Source organism: Parambassis ranga, chromosome 9, assembly GCF_900634625.1.
Source record: "Parambassis ranga chromosome 9, fParRan2.1, whole genome shotgun sequence".
NCBI lineage: Eukaryota > Metazoa > Chordata > Actinopteri > Ambassidae > Parambassis > Parambassis ranga.
The window spans coordinates 16,383,899-16,406,808 of record NC_041030.1 but is presented as its reverse complement, the minus strand read 5'-3'; the positions used below and the strand labels follow the sequence as shown (position 1 = coordinate 16,406,808).

The 22,910-nt window shown below is 43.2% G+C and overlaps 1 protein-coding gene across 4 annotated transcripts; it reads left to right on the top strand.

Annotated features, from left to right (window-relative positions):
- Positions 1–376: 376 nt before the first annotated feature.
- cltcl1 (clathrin, heavy chain-like 1) lies at positions 377–22,574 on the top strand. 4 transcript variants are annotated; one of them, XM_028413544.1, is made up of 31 exons: positions 377–679; positions 6,961–7,168; positions 8,417–8,685; positions 9,758–9,919; positions 10,137–10,250; positions 10,357–10,728; positions 10,952–11,152; positions 11,253–11,405; positions 11,502–11,624; positions 12,055–12,192; positions 12,278–12,442; positions 12,574–12,754; positions 12,849–13,012; positions 13,105–13,230; positions 13,314–13,456; positions 14,214–14,448; positions 14,527–14,649; positions 14,726–14,871; positions 14,950–15,133; positions 15,363–15,555; positions 15,637–15,794; positions 15,872–16,036; positions 16,120–16,395; positions 16,850–16,999; positions 17,090–17,221; positions 17,310–17,420; positions 17,595–17,765; positions 17,918–18,139; positions 18,427–18,447; positions 20,880–20,955; positions 21,041–22,574. In XM_028413544.1, the coding sequence occupies exons 1-31, from the start codon at positions 638–640 to the stop codon at positions 21,178–21,180; spliced, it is 5,064 nt and encodes a 1,687-aa protein (XP_028269345.1). In that variant the 5' UTR covers positions 377–637; the 3' UTR covers positions 21,181–22,574. The 4 variants fall into 4 exon arrangements, with proteins under 4 accessions (XP_028269345.1, XP_028269344.1, XP_028269346.1 ...); XM_028413543.1 differs by having other exon boundaries at positions 18,427–18,453; XM_028413545.1 differs by lacking the exon at positions 18,427–18,447.
- The last annotated feature ends 336 nt before the right edge of the window (positions 22,575–22,910 follow it).

Here is a 22,910-nt window from a genome sequence, read left to right as displayed (position 1 = left end):
TTCCCTCCTGGAAAACAAAAACATGCACATCTACCTCCTGCGGGATAAAAAAAAAACCCTATCTGCATGTCAAATGTGCTTTAGCACACTTTCCGTAGAGATGTGCAGTTTTTGCAGAAATGTGCAGAAAAGGTGGGGCGCGCGTCACAAGCCCTGATTTCGAAGTTGGAGGAAAGGAAGGGGGAAGGGGCTGCGGCGGAGGGCTACAAACTGCACATCCGACCCTATGTATTGACAGCTCTGAGAGAGGGGGGAAGATATTACAAACAAACCCCCAACACGAGCATCTAATGCAAAGTCATCAATGACAAAAAGTAAGGGTGCGTTTTTAGGACAGCCCCGTATCCTTACATGGCTGAAGGAAGAAGTGGTTCGGCTCAGTAGTAGTTGGAGTGGACTAGTTTTCTTAGCGGAGGCGCGGAGTTTTTGATTCAGGACTGGCGTAGGGGGGCTGCTGAATGGGAGCAGTCAGTGGATTCGTGTGATACCAACGGAGGCCACCCAGACTTCCTACTTCAGCCCATCCTTTTCACTTTTTTCCAGGGCGTTTAGGGCGCATACAGAGCAAGACCACCTCTCTCCTCTTGTTCTCCCCTTTCCCCCTTTCCTTCCTCACGGACAGAGAAATCCTCCAGAAATGGCTCAAATACTACCGATACGATTCCAGGAACATCTGCAGGTAAGCACACACAGAAAAAGCCTAAATTATTGTTGATTTCTGTTTTATTTGTGTGTTGCGCCGCTCCCCGTTCATGTAGGTGCGCACACGGCACATGTCGCATTTAAATGGAATCTGAAATAGGGCTGCAGGGTGGTGCTCAATATAGCTACAGGCCTAGTTTTCTTCTGCCGGCCAGATGATGACTTGTAAAAATTGAACAGTCAGATCGTATACAGCTCCAATGCGGACCGGTGTGCGTGCGTGTGCCGCAGTTTTCCCCCCTTCTAGTGTGAAAACGCCTGCTGTCATTTCCAGTCCTCTCCGATGCAAACTGCGCTGTTTTGACACTGTTTTGCTGCCGACAACTGAGCTCAGCTGTTCGTGCTCACATTGTAACTGAGACCTGAATGGCACTTTGTTGCTACCATGTTGTTGTCATGTCCTGCAGCAACATATTCCCACTTTGTAACCTCCAGCTTCATTTATTTCTTTATTTTTTTGCGCACAGTTGGGCGTAACTGAGGGGAAAAAAATCACCATGATATGAAAATAATGTGAGGTTTAGACAGTTTTATGTTGTTGTTTGTCACTCCCATCTAAACTAGTTTCTCACTTTGTTGTGATGCTGCCTGGAAGTCCAGAAAAACCAATAATTTGAGCATGAATTGTGGAGTCATATCACAGCATCAATAATATATTGATTGAATGTGTCACCCAGCTGTGGTTGTTGCTTTTCTTTATTGTCTGTGCAGCTTTAAAATGACCAGTGTCAGTCTGTGAGAGCAGCAAAAGGCCCAGAGGTCCTTCATCGGCTGGTGGAAAAAAAAATATCACAAAATGCCCATTTACAATCCGTGACAAGAAAAGGAAAACAACCAGCCATTTATTTGGTCGTCTGTGGGGGAACTATTTCCACGACCCCCCCCCCCCTCCACCTCCCTCCATTTTCCCCTGGTTTGGACTTTAAATCGTTGTCCCACAGCAGCCCCCGGAGCCTGGTGTCTTGCAGCCAAAAGAGAAACTTTGTGACGCACCCCTCCACCTCCCCTGGTCTGTAGCCTGTTGTTATGGTAACAGCAGGCAGTGAAATGGCCTTTCACTAAGAGTCCCCACCCCCTGTCTCTCTCTGTGCTCTCTTCCTCTGGCCAGTAGCCCCACTTTCTCAGCCAAAGACCCTTTATCCACAAAAAAAAAAAAAACTGTGCCGGCCAAGTGAGCTTGCAGCCCAGCCGGCTCCTCTCCTCTCTGACAGCGGCAGTACGCTGATGGAGCACAGTGCAGTACCTAGTAATGTCTGGGTTAATATGCACATACCTTTTTCCTTTTTACATCTCTTAAGGCAATCTCTCCTCCAGACAGTGATAAGAGGCAGACTGCTTTACGTTCCACCTCTACCGTGAAATCCCAGCTCTGCCCCGGTCGTATCCCCCTGTGAATCTAGGTGGCTCCAGCAGAGTGAAAAATGCTTGGAATTTGCAAACCCTGGACTTTGGGCCTCAAGTTGTTTAGCTTTTTTTTTTTTTCTTGGCCTGGTATTTACAGCTCAGTGTCTGCAGTCTGGGCCTGGGGTTCAGAGGATGAGGTACCAGCCTGTTGATCCAGCAGATAAAAGAGTTCCACAGTTTGTCTTTAACCTGCAGACGTGGAAGATGATGTCTCCACGTCTGCACTGATTCAGCAGTATTCATTTGATCACTGCACACCAGAAGCTGTGGAGTTACACTCACACTATCATTAAAGCTAGGCTGTGTGCTAAATCTGATTTAATTTATGATCCATTGTCTGTCCTGTGTTTGTCAACGCGTGTCATTACCTAACTTAATGGAGGAGTAGGATATGGGTAAGATAAAGGACAGAGAATGGTGAATTATGAAAGCTTGTGTGGCTCAGCTGCTGGCTGTCTAGTGCAGCAGCCTACGTACTGTAGCAGCTTGTGTAAGTGCAAAATGTCCTGCAGCTCTGAAGCTGCCTGAACATTGTCCTGCCAAGTTCAGTAGGGAGACTCCGACCTGCTGTTCTGCAGCCGTTCATGCTGCCGTATCTGTAACGATGAAAATAATGCCACCACGTCCAAACCAGCGGATGTGTTTGATGGACGGATGAGGTAAGCAGGCCCTGTTTGAGTCAGGCAAATCACATCAGGGTAGGAAGCAGGACGACAGAACCCATCTGCGGCTGCTGCGGATGAGTTCAGTCTGTGTTCAGTCACCAATCATGAATGCATTCACACATACAATACTCGTATTGTGTCTTTCTCTGATGTTAAATGAGTCATGAACTTTTAAACTTGCAGCGACTAATTTAAAGCTGCAGAGCTTTACACATAAATGAACATCCTCTGCATTCAAGCTCTGACCAGATGGGGTGATTTTTAAACCCACTCTTGTTAGGTCAGTGTCTCTTAACTTACACCACATTAGACTTCTAGCATTGGCTCATGTTCAGTTTTTTAGGAAGAGTAACTGTAACATCTATATAGTCTAGACCAAATATATTGCTACCTATCTAAGACCAGTAAGACAACATCTGCATTATCCAGTGAGAAAAACCTGCACCAAGTGGTATCAATGTTCATGAGCTACATAGCTAGCTTGTTGTAGTGAGAAGATTTGTAACTGTTATATCTCTCATATCGCTCACAGTCAACAGCACAGTCAACCCTCGGTCACCCTCTTAGTTCTGAACTAGGTTAGCTTTGCATGTATCACACAGCACTGTTGCAGTGATGCGCCACCCTTATCTCTCTTTTTAGCTTTGTAAAGCAATCTTCAATCAATTCAATCAATGAAACTGCCAACCTTGTACTCACTGGACAACTGCTCTTACCACCTGAGCCACAGCAGTGCTCATGAAAGAGGATATAAAACCAAAACAATAAGCTGAAAGATGCCAAAAATGATCAGTGAAGCACAGCAATAAATATCTATCTATGATGGGCTGACACTTTGCATTTTGACACATCAACAGTGAGATATTGATTAAAGTTTTTATGATAAGCTGTATCTTCCTGCCTTTCTGCATTCTGCTGCATTCCTCCATTTTTAATTGTTTGTGCGATCATCTCATGAACCCAAAACCCTCAGCTGCTGATGCAATGTGTCCACCCAGTCTATGACTCATCAAATACCGTCAATGCTGTATCATCGGGCCTTTGTTATTGTGATATTGTGGCTGTTTGGGTGATTGTTTATCTCAGCTGTTGGGGGAAGAAGACTTGCAGGAGTCTGAGAGGTATAAATGGAGGTAGTTTATGGGTATCTGGAGACAGAAGGTTGTAGCTGAAGTGTGATTTTAGTCTGGAATGTTCTACTTAGAAGGAGTGCGGGGGGGCGGTGTTCTTCCAGTGAGTCAGTCTCCCCACCCTGACTGTAATTTGCCGAAGGCCTGTGTTACGGGAACTGCACTAAACAGACCAACCTACCACCTCATCCATCCTTCTTTGTTTCTCCTAAGAGGTGCATTCATCACACTGACTTCTCTTCTTCTCATTGGTTCTCTTCCAACACTCGTCCTTTAGCAGGATGCTGGACTCCACTTTTCACTCCCATCCTTATCTTCTCCCCCACTATCTTTATTGTAGCTTCCCTCCCCTTTCCTCCCACAGATAGTTTTGGCAGACTTGTAGAGATGCAGCATATGGCTCTAATCCTCCCTCAGGTCTTCTCCGTGGCCTTTATCTTGTATGCCCCCATAACCCACAGAAACTAGCTGTACGCTGATGAGGTTGAGCTCATTATCACAGTATTAGTAGGGATATTTCCAGATATTACATTATGGAATCCAATCCTATATCTTATAAGGATGTTATTGATTAGTAGGGGGCTGTCCAGAGTGGCACTTTTTGGGAGCTGGGGTTGGAAAAGGCTGCAAATACTCTAGCTGGTGGGGTGGTGGAACAATGTGATGGGATGCAGCATAATGCAACAACCCTGCTGGTTGTTCTTGTGCAAGTTTGCTTGCAAGTTTCAGTGCAGGGGTTTTAGAATCCAAGCTTAGCTGACAAGTGTGTTTACACCGAAACAGTAAACAGAACTACAACAAAAATCCAAGAAATACCCAAGTCCCCAAATTGAATAACCACTAAATAAATACATGAATAGCCTTATTGATTAATCAGTTTGACGATAAGAAGCTAAAATGCCGACCACAGTGTTCTAGTGTTCTTCTTTTTTGTTGTTGTCTCTGTGCATGTTTATTGCCACCAATCAGAACTTATTGAAACGAAACGTACACAACAAAACTCAACTGTATATAGATTTGTTGGACAGCTCATTGTTTCACAACTTCTCTCACATCCTCTAGGGACTAAATTCTACTTTGTTCCGATGCCGATGTTTGTTTCCTAATTCCTGCCAATCAAAAGGTGTTCAGCCTTTTAGATAGTTCCACCAATCATCATGCGGAAGCCTAGCATCCTGGCCCGTCCCCGGCTCAGCGTCCGAAGAAATGACGATTCTCTGCATTTATCCAATAAAGACATAGTCTTACTGCTTTCAAAAGACGGTCGGACGTTCAGCGTTCGACTGTGCTGTGCACTCAAAATCAATGGATAATACAATAAAATTATTATTATTAATGTATTATTAATAAATAAACAGATTGATAAACACTTAATCATGAAAGTAAACGCATTCTAGGATGGTTTTGTTAGAGGAAGTTGAGCTTGTCTCAGAGTACTGGTAATCCCCATTGATATACAGTACCTAGTGTTATTGGTTGAAATGTTATTTAAGTGATTGATCAAGTGACAGTTATTTTTTCAGTATACGTTATTTAAAGGTTGAAAAGTTACACTGTGTTTTTTTTTATTTGGGTCATAAACCAAAACAAATGAGCTTAAATAGGCTAGAAAGGCGTGCCAGGCTTAAACAAACTGCACAGCTGGATAACTGCGGTGTGCTACTTTTTTAACTCAAAGTGGCTCCTTCCACATTACATAAAGTAATTTGACCATTGGTGATTATAAAATATTGATTGGTGCAGCTGTAAATGATTTTCTCACCCTGCTTTTTGTAATCGAACATCTAAAAATGCTTTTTCTTGAGTGAATCTATAATCGAAAGCCTCCTTTTGGAGCCCCATTCTATCCACCCTCATCTGCTCCATCCTTCCTGTTTTTGCAGATGACATGATTTAAATGGCTCAGCAGTCATGATTTGTTGTGCTGCTCTGCCAGCCAACTGCGAGATAGTACAGTCCTTGTGATGAGCGTAAGGATTCCTTTCCGCTTGCCTCAGACTGCATAATGCAGTCAGTTCAGTCATCAGAGGGAGAGTGCATGTTTTGGTCTGTCCTCTTGGTCCACAGTCAGTTGGTCGATGTGCACAATAATTCCTCTGTGCAGCAGCCGTTAACATAGTTGAAGTGTTTCATGTTTGTTAGTTCTGCTAAGATTTGCTGCGTCAAAGTTTTTGTGACTCGTTCTTATTGGGAAATGAAACATGCCGAATAATAAATCAGATTTGCTGATGCTGTGTTGCTAAAGTATTTAGACTGTTTTTCTTGGTTCAAGGGATTTTTCTAGTTTCTAGTTTCAACTAGTCAAGTGATGATTAAACTTCTGGCTGCACGGATGATTAAACAGTCAAACTGGTTCAACACAATTTTGAACTTTGTGTTGAACAAATATAATGGTAACATGTAACAATAACACATCTGCCCTCATCTGCCATCATTTAAAGAATTCTTCAGTAAACTCAGATGATTATTAGGATCCATATAAAACAATAAATTGAACCTCTGTTGATTTAACATCCTGTTGTCTGCGGTGCCCACACTTTCCCCCCCCTGCCTCCATGTACCAGCAGACCTGCTGTCTGGAAAACAACCTTTAAGAATATCCCTGGAAAACTGGAGCAGACCCGCTGCTATTTTAATCAAAACACTGTTTTGATCCACTGCTTCTTTCCGCTTCAAGGCAAATGTCAGCTGCTCCTGTATGTATTTTCCCATGGCATTTTTGTTGTTGTTGTGATGCAGACATACTCTCTTAAGTTGAAGAATTACACTTCAGTGTTGTTGACCACAATAAACTGTGTTGAACACACACCGTCCCATGATTGTATGAATGTGGTTGTAACAATTATGTATTTATTTATCATGTAAATCTGTGTTTTTCTACCATTGAGTAGAGCCAGGCTAAGATTTTCTGTGTTCTTTCTCTATGCTAGGCTAGCTGGCATCACACATCACAATCTCTGAGATATATCTCTATGTTTCCTAAAAACATGCCTTTCAAACTCGACTCTGTTTTGTGGTTAACATTAAATATTCAAATGTTTTGTTTGTTATATTTACAGTTGCAGAACCTGGGTGTGAATCCAGCCAACATCGGCTTCAGCTATCTGACCATGGAGTCGGACAAGTTCATCTGCATCAGAGAAAAGGTGGGCGAGCAGAACCAGGTGGTTATCGTGGACATGTCCGACCCCACCAACCCAATCAGGAGACCAATCTCTGCCGACAGTGCCATCATGAACCCCGCCAGCAAGGTCATTGCCCTGAAAGGTACGATGGCTACGCATACAGCAACACAGCAACACATTCAGGCAGCAACAGCACTGCCTGACAGATGAGAAATACTGTATTGTTGTGAGAAAAAACATTTTGCCTTTATCATGAGTGGCTTTATATCAATCACCGAAGCTGCTATTGTTGTTCGAGTTCCTATCTAGAAGTCTGCACACTGTTTATTTGTCTCTAGTTTTACCAGATTTAGATCTGCTGTGGGAGTGCCACGGTCATGCACTGACTAATAATCTGTCGATGCTGTAAATATGTCGTCAGTTCTATTGCCTGAATGTACTAAATTGGTTGTGCAAATTGATTTTCTGACACTGAATCTAACCCTTAGAGCGCAAACACAAGCGCTGATCACAATGATTTGCCTATAATGCCTCTCTCTCTCCTCTCTCTCCCTCCCCCCCTGAGGATAATACACCCCTGTTTGCCCTCTCCCTGTGGTCTATCTTTGTCTTACCTGATTGACACTTTGCTTTTTCTCCCTTGCTTTCTGTCATTTCTCAGACGGTGAGTTGCTTTCTGTCTGTCTTCCTGTCTGGCACTCTGTGGTGATGAAGCAGTAGCCATGTCTCTCTCATAAAAGCTTCTCCCCCATCTCCCCCCTTTCAAGTTTGCAGACCTATTTTGACCAATAAGCAATCAAAAGACAGACAACCTTCTCTGACCTAAAATTCTGGCATATTCTCTACATTTATAAGAACTACACATGTGTTAGCATGACTTGTATGTGCGGTATGCATTATCAGATATTACACAGCAAAAAGGGTGTGTGTCTGAGCATGTGCCAGCAGCCATACCGACATTCAGATCTCTTTCTTCACTGCTTATAAGGGATGCCACTAAATGTATCATGTAGGCTGTGTGTGCAGATGCACAGCAGCTCCAGTCTTCACCCAGACCATACATTACTGGTGTCGCTGAGGATGCACAATATTATTATATTATAAGTTTTTGTTTCCTTTTTTAACTGATATCATATTGATCCACCTTAATGGTCAATACACAGAAAGTTACAACATCACCATCACCGCCTCTACTATGCTAAGTGACTGTTACTCTAAATAATCAATGCTGCAAACAGTTTTCCTCTTCAAATAGTCCCAAATATATGTGGCTATATTTAGTTTCCGCACATGTTCAAAGTCTCCATGTGTGTATTATTCACAGCAGCTGTTTGAATTGTTGCTGCCAGTTTGTTATATTCATTCATTCATTATTTTTGCCACCTGTTAGCTGCCAAGACGCTGCAGATTTTCAACATCGAAATGAAGAGTAAGATGAAGGCTCACACCATGACAGAGGAGGTCATGTTCTGGAAGTGGATATCTGTAAACACGGTTGCCTTGGTGACGGATACAGCCGTCTATCACTGGAGCATGGAGGGGGATTCCCAGCCAACCAAAATGTTCGATCGGCACGCCAGTCTGGCCGGATGTCAGATCATTAATTATAGAACTGACGAGCAACAGAAGTGGTTACTGCTGATAGGGATTTCTGCACAGGTATGAAAAAACACGTTTACTCATGCTTTAGAGGAGCACATGACAACACATGTCTTTGAAAGCAATGATTTATCTCTCTGATCCCCCATCAGAAGCCTCATTGGATGAAAAGGTCCTGAGTACAATAACTTTATCTGAGATCACACATTTCTCTCTGTCTGTCTGGCTTCCCCGGGCAACAATAAGGTTTCATTTTCACACCCACAGATGGAGCTTTAAAGCAGAGATCCAGCTATTTTTCTGATAAACGGTTAAACTAAAAAAGTGTTTTATGTTATAAAAACAGTAAAATGTGAACAAATGTTGCTTTCACACAAAAACAGCACTTTCTAGCTTGTCTAGCTGAATTCCCTTGTAGAGATACACTCCTTTGAACGACATCTAAATGTGTCTGCTGTATATTAAATGACTACCAAGGTTACCTCTCTATAAAAGTTATTACAGCAATCTTACTAGGTCAAACCTAGTGACATTTATGCATCACTTTGAACACGACACAAGCCTCAAAGGCATGGAGTCATATTAGCAGATAAGACCGTACAACATTACAACCAGAAAGAAGTCCAGACATCAGAGGACCTACGCAGCCAAACAAGTCCAAATGAAAAACAGGCTGTCCGAATATGAGGCTGGATTTCTCTGAGAGGGATGGATGTATCGTGCAGAAAGAAGGAAATGAAGGAAGCACAGAATAACTTCCACACATCTGGCAAATAGCAGTAACTCTCGATGTCACTGTCTGAATGAGTTTATGAGGAACGTTTCTATCAAATTGATGTCGGAATGACTGAATGTGGATACTTTCAGTGATCCTAAAGCCAGCCATTTCGCGTCACGTCTGATGTGGCGAGTTACATCATGACGAGTTACAGAGGGTATTTTCTTGCTGTTTTGCCAAAACAGACTCCCATATTGAGTCAGTTGACTAAAAAGCAATTATTTCTCCCAAATTAGACCAAACAAAACATTTCCAACACAAACTCATCAAAGCCTGAACCCTTCCATCCATCTTTGATCTTAAATGCATCAATAATTGCTTTCAATTTTTCTTTCTTGTCTCTTTATCCTGCAGCAAAACCGTGTGGTTGGAGCGATGCAGCTGTATTCTGTTGACAGGAAAGTGTCCCAGCCCATCGAGGGCCATGCTGCTGCCTTTGGGGAGTTCAAAGTGGAGGGAAATGCCAAACCTTCCACCCTCTTCTGCTTTGCTGTGCGCTCACAGGCTGGGGGAAAGGTTAGGCTACTTTTGATGCTATCAGTCAACATCTACTCAAAGCAGAGCTCTGAACTGCATCAGAAGAAGCAGTATTTAAATTGAAATCTTAGAAGAAATGATATTTTGGTCAGAAAAATAACACATAAATGTTGACATCAGGAACGTTTGTTGATGGTCATGAATGCTGCTGGTCTTCATGTTTGTATTTTCTTCACCGTGATCATTCATCCTCCAGTTACACATCATTGAAGTTGGTCAGCCAGCAACAGGAAACCAGCCATTTTCTAAGAAAGCAGTGGATGTGTTCTTCCCACCAGAGGCCCAGACAGACTTTCCCGTAGCTATGCAGGTTGGAAAGAACCACTGCTGCTCATTTTTTTTTTTGGGGGGGAAATTACTGCTGAGTGTCTGCTGAAAACTGAAATTCTCTCCCTCTCTCTGATCTTTCTCCTCAGATTGGTAATAAACATGGTGTAATATATTTGATCACAAAGTACGGTTACATTCACCTGTACGACCTGGAGTCTGGAGTGTGTATCTACATGAACCGAATCAGTGCTGAGACCATCTTTGTGACTGCTCCTCATGAAGCCACCTCGGGCATCATCGGAGTCAACAAGAAGGGACAGGTGTTGTCAGTGTGTGTTGAAGAGGAAAACATTGTCAACTATGCCACCAACGTCCTGCAGAATCCTGATCTGGCCTTGAGAATGGCCGTGAGGTCGAACCTTGCTGGAGCTGAAGAGCTTTTTGGCAGGAAGTTTAACACTCTGTTTGCCCAGGGAAGTTATTCAGAGGCTGCAAAGGTTGCTGCATCAGCACCCAAGGTACGCCTGTCCCCAATTGTTTGCATATGCTAACATAATGCTGCATAATGTAGATCAAATTTATTTTGAGTATTTTTCTGATTTAAAAGCTATTTTTAAGGATGTGATTTTTATGTGGATTCACTACAATAAAAAGGAAATTCAACTTTAAAAGTAATTTCTTCTTCATGGTTTTTTCCTCTTCCAATAATTCTTATTTTCTTTGATGTCTTCCTCCCCTCAGGGCATCCTGCGGACAGCAGAAACCATCCGGAAGTTCCAGAGTGTCCCAGCTCAGCCGGGTCAGGCCTCTCCTCTTCTGCAGTACTTTGGTATTCTTTTGGATCAGGGCCAGCTTAACAAGTTTGAGTCTCTGGAGCTGTGCAGACCTGTCCTGCAACAGGGGCGCAAGCAACTACTGGAGAAATGGTTGAAGGAGGACAAGGTACGATTATATGGTAACAAGTCCACATGTGCTCTAACACAGCTATGAAGTACAGCTTGAAAGTGATAATGATGAAAACTCATAACTCTATGTGTTGTAGCTGGAGTGCTCAGAGGAGCTGGGAGACCTGGTGAAGGCCTCGGACCCCACACTGGCTCTCAGTGTGTATCTCAGAGCTAATGTCCCCAACAAGGTCATCCAGTGCTTTGCAGAGACAGGCCAGTTCCAGAAGATAGTGCTGTATGCTAAAAAGGTAACAAAGACAACAGACTTGCTCTTTCCACTTCCAAATTAAATTCTCAAAGGAAACAGACTCATATTCATATATTAAACCTCTTCCTGTCTATAGGTGGGTTACACCCCAGACTGGGTGTTCCTACTGAGGAATGTGATGCGGGTCAATCCAGACCAGGGACTTCAGTTTGCCCAGATGTTGGTGCAAGATGAGGAGCCACTGGCCAACATCAACCAGGTACCAAGACTAACACCACCTCATCAGAGACACACAACCTCACACCTACTCATGCCTTCCTCTTTCAAAGTACACACACACAACACAGTGCCCAGTGTGGGAGCCTCCATCTGTGTTATTCCAGATGTGCCAGTAATGCCAGGAATTCCCTGAATCAGTGACTCCCCCCCTCCTTTTCTCCCTTTAAAGCCACATCATCACCCTGCTTAATTTAAACAGAAAGTGTGTGACTGGATGCTTTTCTGAAGACCTCAGCCCTTTTTTCATCTGTGGCCTCCTGAGATGTCATTAAATATGAAAAGCAGAAACATCTGGCTACCGAGCCTGTGGTTTTTAACAGTGTGTGACTCTTACCTCGCATGCTAACCCAAATCATTGTTCACAGATGGTAGGAAATTTAAAAAAAAAAAAACTTTTTCCTATTTGTTAGATTGTGGATGTGTTCATGGAGGGAAACCTCATCCAGCAGTGCACTTCCTTCCTGCTGGATGCTTTAAAGAACAACCGCCCAGCCGAAGGACACTTACAGACACGTCTGCTGGAGATGAACCTCATACACGCCCCCCAGGTAAACAGTCAGACTTAACCTTAATATACTGCAAGCAGCAGATTGGCCTTTGGTGATATTACATTTTGTGTGTGAATGTTTTCAGGTAGCAGATGCAATCCTGGGGAACCAGATGTTCACACACTATGACCGCGCACACGTTGCTCAGCTGTGTGAGAAGGCAGGCCTGCTACAGAGAGCTCTTGAACACTACACAGACCTGTATGACATCAAACGAGCCGTGGTGCACACACATCTGCTCAACCCGGAGGTACGGCTGTAGAAGTGTGATCATGCCTATAAATACCTTTCTCTCTCTAGAGCAGCCATTTTTACACTTTTCTTTTCATGACATGTGAAAACGAACCCACGTCATGCTGCTGTCTCACTCTCTTGTTTCAGTGGCTGGTGAACTTTTTTGGCTCCCTGTCAGTCGAAGACTCTCTAGAGTGTTTACGGGCCATGCTGTCAGCTAATATCAGGCAGAACCTGCAGCTATGTGTCCAGGTAGCCTCCAAGTATCATGAGCAGCTGGGAACCCAGGCGTTAGTGGAGCTCTTTGAGTCTTTCAAGAGTTATGAGGGTAGGTGTTGTGTTATTGTGAGAGATTGTCTTAAGCAAGCGTTCTGACAGAACTAACGGTTTTGTTGCTTTTCCCTCTACTGTTTCTATTCAAGGCTTGTTTTACTTCCTCGGGTCGATTGTGAATTTCAGCCAGGAGCCTGATGTTCACTTTAAATACATCCAGGCTGCCTGTAAGACCGGCCAGATCAAAGAAGTGGAGCGGATCTGTAGGGAGAGCAACTGTTATGATCCAGACAGGGTGAAAAACTTCCTCAAGGTAAAGACACCCTTAATGACTGTCTTGGATCATTCAGCAAATTTTTTTCTGACAGACATCATCACAACTGAATGTCTTTTTTCTCTACACAGGAAGCTAAGCTAACAGATCAGCTTCCTCTGATCATTGTGTGTGATCGCTTTGACTTTGTCCACGACCTGGTGCTCTACCTCTACCGCAACAGTTTGCAGAAATACATTGAAATCTACGTACAGAAAGTAAGATCAAACCTGAGGAGGTTTTTTTTATCTAAATCCAGCCACATGCAGACTCTTTGCTCTAAACATGTTGCTCTTTTCAGGTGAACCCCAGTCGTTTACCTGTGGTTATCGGCGGCTTGTTGGATGTCGATTGTGCTGAGGATGTCATCAAGAACTTAATCATGGTGGTCAGGGGGCAGTTTTCTACAGATGAGCTGGTGGAGGAAGTAGAAAAGAGGAACAGGTAAGATGAGTTACATCCTGAAGTCACAGATGTAAAAAATAACCACATCAAAATGAGAACACATTATTTCAGAGGCACTGTGAATTATAAGCATGTTCTTGTTGCGATTTCTTATGTTGTCTGATGTCCCTTAATCTTCAAACAGTGACACAAAAAATGCTGAAATATGCATTTAGGTAAAGATCCAGCCTTCATACCTTGCTCAGTGTTTGAGTCTATTTTGGCACTATGTTAATGCTGAGTCGTGTCAGGCACCAGTCGCAGAGAGAGTCCAATTGAGCTTAATAGGGTTTCGGCTGCATTATAATACACTATATATGCGTGCAGAGAGAGAGAGAAAAGAAAAGCGACGTATAAGGGTGGCAGAAGAATATTCCCTCTTCTTCATTATTTTCCACAGGTTGTTGTTATCATATTCCAAATTTATGCCGAGGCTAGAGTCCAGTACAAACTGTTTAGAAATGATTTTTACATGAAGTCTGTGGTCCGGACAGGCAGCGTTTGAAAGCGCTCCGTCTCTGAAATGCTCCCAGTTGGACCTGAAGTCATGCAGCTCAGCACCAATGTACCCAGTGGGACCCCATCCTTGGTTTCCATACATTATCATCAAATACGAATGTGAGAAGCTGTACGATTAGATGACACTGCTGAATGCACAACACTGCCGTCTAGTTTAGTGGCTGCAACTTATGCTAGAGGAAAACTACATCCACCCACAAGTGTGGTAATCGTTTTTGATGATATTATTTTTTGTCAGGTTAAAGCTTCTGTTGCCATGGCTGGAGTCTCGTATCCATGAAGGGTGTGAGGAGCCGGCTACCCACAATGCCCTGGCAAAGATCTACATTGACAGCAACAACACACCAGAACGTTTCCTGAAGGAGAACCTATTCTATGACAGCGCTGTGGTGGGACGTTACTGTGAGAAGAGAGACCCTCACCTGGCCTGTGTGGCCTATGAGAGAGGACAGTGTGACCTGGACCTCATCAAAGTGTGTACATGACATTATACGCTGTCATCATAGTTCTGTAATATTCGAGGCGAAGCTTAATCACGCTTTTCTTCTCAGGTGTGTAATGAGAATTCATTATTCAAGAGTGAGGCTCGGTATCTGGTACGACGAAAAGATCCAGAGCTTTGGGCTAACGTGCTGGAAGAGAACAACCCTTTCCGAAGACAACTCATCGACCAGGTGAGCTGTCCTCCTGCTCAGCTCCTGACAATTGATTTGTGTTTTCAGTTTATTTATTTATATAAACTCCTCTCAGGTGGTGCAAACAGCGCTGTCAGAGACACAGGACCCAGAGGAGGTGTCTGTCACAGTTAAAGCCTTCATGACTGCAGACCTGCCCAACGAGCTGATTGAACTGCTGGAGAAGATCGTACTGGACAACTCGGTCTTCAGTGAACACAGGTACTGCAGCCTCACAGCTTCATGCCCCTAATGACAATTCAGCCACCAAGCTCTGTTACACAATCCCTCTGTTCCCAGAAACCTCCAGAATCTGCTTATTTTGACGGCCATAAAGGCAGACCGCACACGGGTGATGGAGTACATCAACAGGCTGGACAACTATGATGCTCCAGACATCGCAAATATTGCCATCAGCAATGAGCTCTTTGAAGAGGCGTTTGCTATTTTCAAAAAGTTTGACGTGAACACCTCAGCGATACAGGTAAGATAAATGATTACTGCTCTGCAGTGCTGCAGTGACTTTGACAAGGTTCTACAATTTATATTGTTTCGTGTATCAGTTTCAGTCTAGTACAAGTTCCATAAGGAGTTATTTTGTTGAGTTCTGATCCATCCTCTGATCCACAAAGTATTACCCATTGTAAACTGATTAGTTTTATTTTAAGTCCCAGTATGTCAGATCTTATAGTGCAGCTCTCTCCTGTCCTAAGGTATTGATAGAGCACATAGGGAACTTGGATCGAGCATATGAGTTTGCAGAGCGCTGTAATGAGCCTGCAGTGTGGAGCCAGTTAGCCAGAGCTCAGCTGCAAAGAGACCTGGTCAAGGAGGCCATTGACTCGTACATCAAAGCCGTGGACCCGTCAGCCTACATGGAGGTGGTGAATGCAGCCAGCAAGAACAGTGAGTCTTTGCTCTGTAGTGTAACTTATGTTGATTGTCTTTCCTGTCTTGACCTGAGGTAACGTTTAACATGTTTTGTAGACAACTGGGAGGACTTGGTGAAGTTCTTACAGATGGCTCGAAAGAAAGCCAGAGAGTCTTACGTGGAGACGGAACTGATCTTTGCTTTGGCTAAAACAAACCGTCTGGCTGAGCTGGAAGAGTTCGTTAGTGGGCCCAACAATGCTCACATACAGCAGGTAAGAACAACCTCCCAGCTGCGGTGTTAAAGCAGCGTTTTCAGACACTTCATACTGTGTCTGTCCTCTCTCTGCAGGTGGGTGATAGATGTTATGAGGAGGGAATGTATGAAGCAGCCAAACTCTTGTACAACAATGTGTCCAACTTTGCTCGACTTGCATCAACGTTAGTCCACCTGGGAGAGTACCAGGCAGCTGTGGACAGCGCCCGGAAAGCCAACAGCACGCGGACATGGAAGGAGGTAAAACAAACAGAAAGGAACAGATTTTCTATAAGTCCTTCTTGTTTTTTGTAGTTATATGCCCTTCTCCTTCTGTTCATCAGGTGTGTTTTGCCTGCGTGGACGGCGAAGAGTTTCGGCTGGCGCAGATTTGCGGCCTTCACATAGTGATCCATGCCGATGAGCTGGAGGACCTGATCAGCTACTATCAGGACCGCGGGTACTTTGAGGAACTCATTGCCCTCCTGGAGGCTGCACTGGGTTTGGAGCGGGCTCATATGGGAATGTTCACCGAGCTCGCCATCCTCTACTCAAAGTTCAAACCTCAGAAGATGAGGGAGCACCTGGAGCTCTTCTGGTCTAGAGTCAACATCCCAAAGGTTTAATTCTTCTTCTTCTTTCTGCTCTGATTTCTTACCCTGCAAAGATTTCTGCTTTTTTTTAAATCAGGCTTTTGTAGCTGGCATCTTAGTGACATTTCGCTGGGATTAAATATTCATTCAGTTTCTTATCGTAAATCTGTTGCCAGGAGATGGAAAGTTGACCTATTTTCTTTGTTTTCAAATCCTTAAAAGCTTGCAGACAAAAACACTAAGAAACATATTGATACCATGTAAAATGTTAAAAATACTTTTTTTCTACCACATTTAATAAAACTGCATTTTAAATATTGTTATTAATAGTATTGGCATTTTCTGCCTCACAAATACCTAATTAAGATTTTATGTTAAGAGCTGCTGTGTATAAATAAGGCATGTTTAAGACTCTTTGAAGCATTAAGACATCCTTTACTCCAGAAACAAAGTGAACGAGACATTTTTTCTGTATTTTCAGGTCCTCCGTGCAGCAGAGCAGTCTCACCTATGGGCAGAGCTGGTTTTTCTTTACGATAAATACGAGGAGTACGACAACGCTGTTATCACCATGATGACTCATCCGACAGATGCGTGGAAAGAAGGGCTGTTCAAAGATATTATTACAAAGGTAAACATGTTTTTTCAGTGTTTATGTCTTTTGCAAGGACCTGATATTTGGATTTGTTTTTTTGACTTTGTGTCTTTTTTCAACCTTTAGGTTGCCAATGTAGAGCTGTACTATAAATCTGTTTCCTTCTACCTGGAGTACAAACCTCTCCTACTGAATGACCTGCTGACTATTTTGTCTCCTCGGTTGGACCACAACCGAGCTGTGAACTTCTTTAGCAAGGTAACTAGCGGCAAAGTCACCCTCTGTAATATGCTTGTTTAACTCGGCTGCTGATATGACATGACACAGGTTCTTTTTTCTTGATCAGGTGAATCAGCTGAAGTTGGTGAAGCCTTACTTGCGGTCTGTCCAGAGTCACAACAACAAGTCGGTCAATGAAGCTCTGAACAATCTGCTGACAGAGGAGGAAGACTACCAGGTCTCTCACTTATTTTGTTATAGATTTTGATTGTAGCAAATGCAAAACATTCTTGCTTGTTTTTTTGAGTGTTTTCTAGCTTTTGTGAACACTAGGCGGCACTGCTGAGCAGATTGAGCATCCCTGCTGGTTGCTGTTGCCTCTTGTAATTCCCCTCTGTCATGTCCTCCACAGGGCCTGAGAGCCTCCATTGATGCGTACGACAACTTTGACACCATCGGCCTGGCTCAGAGGTTAGAGAAGCACGAACTGATCGAGTTCAGGCGCATCGCTGCTTATCTGTACAAGGGAAACAACCGCTGGAGACAGAGCGTGGAGCTCTGCAAGAAGGACAAACTCTATAAAGTAAGAAATGTCCCGTGCCTCCATGCGCCCATAGATGGCACTGTTTGTTTGTTTATTCTTCAGATAACATCTCACAGAGATCATTTTCCACACTAGTCTAGGGTATTATGGTGACTCATTTAAGCATACTACATATTTCTGTCATTTCCCAGGATGCCATGCTGTACGCTGCAGAGTCAAAGGATGCTGAGCTGGCAGAGACTCTGCTCCAGTGGTTCCTGGAGGAGGACAGGAAGGAGTGCTTTGCTGCCTGCCTGTTTGCCTCCTATGATCTCTTGCACCCTGACGTGGTGCTTGAGCTGGCCTGGAGGCACAACATTATGGACTTTGCCATGCCATACTTCATCCAGGTCATGAGAGAGTACCTCACAAAGGTTAGTACACAAGAAAAGTCTCTTTTAATTTTATGCTGTAATGCCAAAATAGGTTTAATTATTGTTCTTTGTTTTAGAAAGTACTACACTAGTTAGTTTATTTTTCTTAGCTGTAAATCTTTTTATGGCAGGAGAAGTAGCATGTAATGTGACTGGAGGGCTTCACACTGAGAAAAGCAAGCAGAGAGAAAGGCTTTCTTCAGTAATGGAAGTTAAGTGTGTTTGCCCACAGTCATCATGAGTTCCTGTGAGGTCACATGAGGTCATTTCTTTGGGTTCTTTTCCAGGTTGATGAGTTTGCGGCGAAGGTGATGGTCTCTGGCCCTCTTTTTATTTCTCCTCTGTGTTCCGTCTGTTTTTTTTGTTGTAACTTATCTTTTAGGTTTCTGATGTAGGAACCTAGCATGAACTGTAGACTGAGTATGGCCTAACTAGCTCTGGTCCCAGAAAATTGCAGTTATTAGTGCACAGGCTTTTGTTCCACATCAGCAGCAGCACTAAATAAGCAAATACATGAAAATAAGTACAATAGCCTTTATGGATGTTCAGTGCAACCAACAGCAGTTCCTGCAATCGAGTCCACATTCATCTCTGTAGGAGATGAGTGGCAGTCTATTCTCTCCAGACTGTGTGTGATTCTCTCACCCCACAGTTGTCAAAGTAAACATTGGTTCCACAACCTCACAAGCTCCATGTCTTCCAAATGTTCTGGCACTAAGATTTTATTTACCATGCAAAACGTTCTAGTGAAAATGTACTTTCTGTACTGTTCCAAACTGTGTCTCCACAGCACCCTAAAGGCAACATAACATTCACGAACGTCGAGGATAACCTACGTTTGTAATAAATATGGCTGTTTGCTGTGTAGAAAGCAGATTAAATGCATTTTTGCAAATATAATCTAGAAACATAAAAATTCTGACATTTAGCTCTACGTCATACAGACAGTGTTTATAACACTTCAGTCTGCCCACTCAGTTGACACAGAGTGCAACCATTTATAACATTACTGCAGCTTGTGTTAGTGTATCTTCAGTATAATTAGCTGTATGGTTATAAGCCATTTTTAGCCCTTAAATGAAAAAGCCTGAAAAAATTACCAGACTCTTCAGGAGGTATATTTTGGTCTAAAAAAAGTAGCTTCTGACTTTGTGTTGATGACTGGAGCCAGAGCCTGGGCACTATTTTTTCTTCAGGACCAGGATTACCGTAGCCTGTCCCAGCCTAACAGATACCTCTCACCCTCTAACTCCTCTCTCTCTCTCTCTCTCTCGGGGCTGCATCCAGTATTAAGTTACATTCTAGAAACTTTTTACTGAGAAAGTTTAATTATACAAAACATAGTGAGAACAAGCCACTGGAGATCAGATGCACCCCCCCCCCCCCCCCCCCCCCCCCCGTTTCTAACTCCAGGTTTGAGAGTAGGGCTGCAAACACTTAAAATATGGAGCCCTTTTTCTTCCGTCTCTATGGAAGTTCATACAGTTCATTCTACAAATGAATTTAAGAATGTCACACTTCTCAGGTAGAGAAAAGAGCTTTGTAGGTGATGTTTGAACTTCTCTTATGACTCAACAGAAATTCAGACTGAACTTAAACTCCTTGTTTGAGCTGCACTTACATCAGAAACCTGCACAGCTACTGATTTTGCACACAGTGATTATTGCCATTGGTGCTATGCCCAGTACTGTATGCCTGGCAAGGATGAGCTGAACCTGTGAGCTTCTGATATGTAGCTTGATTTGAGTCCAGCAGAATGAGGAAAGACTGGCAGGAGGGCCTGCTTCAGCCGTGAATGGGATGCATGTGGAAATTGTCATTCAGTGATATATAGAACTGGCTGGAATTATAGCATCAGCATTCAGGCATGTACTGAATAGCTTCTCCTTTACCTGATACTTAATGTAATACTACTTTAACCCTACTATAGTTCTTTTTTCTAGTTTTTTTAATAGTACTTTAAAGGGTCTATTCACACAAATCACAAATCAGAGTGGTATCTTTGCATATAACAGGCTAAATTTAGCAATCAGAAATCTTCTCCTTTTATTGCTGTAGACCATCATCATCAGACCTTAAACATGACCATAACTGCCAGTAAACCTTTGACTGGCCTACACTGCTGTGTTTTAGCACAATTTTGTCCCATTGTGTGATTCTACTTTTCTGAAAACAGCCAAACATTTTTCCTCATCACCGATACAAAGGTCTTTGTTACATTTTTTTTGTCCACTGAATGTAGTGTTGAACAACACAGAGCAAGGACAGTAAATCTGGAAGGAAGTGTTTCTGTTAAAATTACTTTTTAAAAGCTGGGATGGAAGGAGTTTCAGTGATACCACTAAGAATGAAACTGTTTGCTTTTCTGATTTGGGTGAACTGACCCTTTAATTGTTAACGTTTAACATTTGTACTGAAATCTGTGGTAGAAAATTCTCACCAAACCTGCATGGCATCTTCTCTCAGGTAACCCTAACTGCACTCTGAGGAGCTGCGTGTAGTTTTGTCTTTCAGCAGTGGGTTTCTTTAATGAACTTTAACTCGTTCAATGTGTTTGTCACTATTAATTTGTCTGAAACCAAGTAAAAACCTAAGTGTAGTCTCACAAGTAAAACTGGTGTAGAAACCTGGATATGAAACTAGTGCATTGTGGGTATCCAGCATATTTGCAGAATACCTACAATGAACAGTGCGAGAGTGAGCGACATCTGATCGTTCGTCTTTTCTTTGCTGCCTTCAGGTAGACAAACTGGAGGAGGCAGAAAGCCAAAGGAAAACTGAAGAGGAGGTGACAGAGCCTCAGCCCATGGTGTTTGGTAGGTGTCACCCTGTGGGGGACCTTTAATTGATCTTAAAGGTTCTGAATCACTGGCCTAATGTGTGTTTTTGTGTAATCATCAGGCCAGCAGCTGATGTTGACTGCATCCCCAGGTCCTGTGGCTCCTCAGCCAGCGTATCCAGGCTATGGTTACCCTGCTGCCGCCACTGCTGCTGCTGCCGCAGGCTACCCTGCTCAGCCCGCTTATGGCTTCAACATGTAGAGCCCTATTTTCTCCTCCTCTTCCTTTACCCCCACCTCCCCTACGCACACACACACACACTTACACACACACCTTGGACGTGAAACTACACTGAAACGTGCTGCTGCAGGTCTTGAATGATGGTTCAGAGACTGCTGACATTTCGCTGGGCCATCATTTCCTGACGAGACTCCACCCGAGGTCACTGAAACTGCAATAGAAAGCCTTCGTCTCTAGTTTCTCCACACCCAGTGAAGAAGGCTGGCGGTTCCTGTCTCCCCTCTGTTTGAACATTAGAACTGCATCACTGATCCACACAGCATGGCGTCACCTCTCAGCTCCTAGAGGAATTAACCGAAGATAACATAAGTTCCACCCAACCACTCTGTCCTGTTACTGTTCCATCTAGACTTTCTTACTCATAGAGCAGCTTCTTTTTCTTTTATTTTTCACTTTGTTTCCAGCACTGATGCAGAAGAGACTTCACTGAGGAGTGGAGAGGAGCATGTGTGTGCATCTCCCTCCTGAAGCACTGGTACAGCCTTACACACTTTGAAAAGGCAGAAAAAAAAGAGAAACTGGCTCATTTGTTTGTTTAATTTCACAACTGTCTCGTGCTCTGATTAGAAAGACAGTTCCTGTGCAATAGTTTGTTTGTCCTTTCACAACAGGTACAAAGTGTTCGCTGTATACGGACTGAAAACACTTCTTTATGAGGTTACAGTGTGTTTGTGTGTGTGAGACTGTGAGTGTGCGTGTGTGTGTAGCCTCTAAAGCCTTTGTGGGATACGTCACCAAACCGAGAGATACTCAATTAAATTTCCACTTCCCTCTTTGCAGCTGTAAAACAAAAACAAAAAACTTTTGCTGGTTTGACTTTTGGGACTTTTAACAGGTGGCATTTTGGGACGATTGTGAAGAAAGCAGGAGAAATAATGAAACAAAAGCTAGATGCTGTAGTCTGTGCATGTGCTGCCAAACTATAAATGCTGCAACCAGGAGCACAATTTTCATGCTACACTCAAGTCTATCAAGTATTACTAATGTTGTGTCAGAAGTGAAATGATGTACGATGAAAGTGGCTCACACAACTAACAGAACATGGTGATGAAACTCTGACAGACTCCGGCAGATGAAAACATAGAGGGGGGACACATTAGCTCACATCCTGGTGCCGGCTGGTTAAAAAAAAAAAAATCATTATTGTACTGAAAACCATGTATAATTTAAATATATTGAAATACCTAACTAATCAAAGAAGTGAAATATTATGGAATACCGTATGTATTGTCTATAGTGTTGTTGTAGTCTTAAAAAAAAGCATTATGATTTTTGTAAGAAAAGGACAAAATGCAAAAACAGCAGGTCAATAAACAGCAGAGTCTGGAGGCAGGCTGCTCAGTGCTGACAGTTTAGTTATTGTTTGCTTCCTGTCCTGTTTGATGAGCTCTGTCCCATCATGGTCTCAACACTGGGAAGGAAAGGCTCCCTTTATCTACATGCATTCAGAAAGAGGAATAAAGTTTGCACACAGTGTCCGTTTGTGCCATTTTCTTACAGTAGGAGACGCTCTTCAATTTTTTTTTGTTTGTTGTTGTTTTTAAAGGCGGTTGTTTGGATGGAATGTGGTTTAACCGAGCTGTGCTGCACTTTCCATCCTCTGCTGGACTCAGGCTGATATTGTGGTCACCGAGCCGTCAGGACCTGATGGATGGATGGGAGCTGCGTGCCTCTTTGTTTGTAGAGGGTGC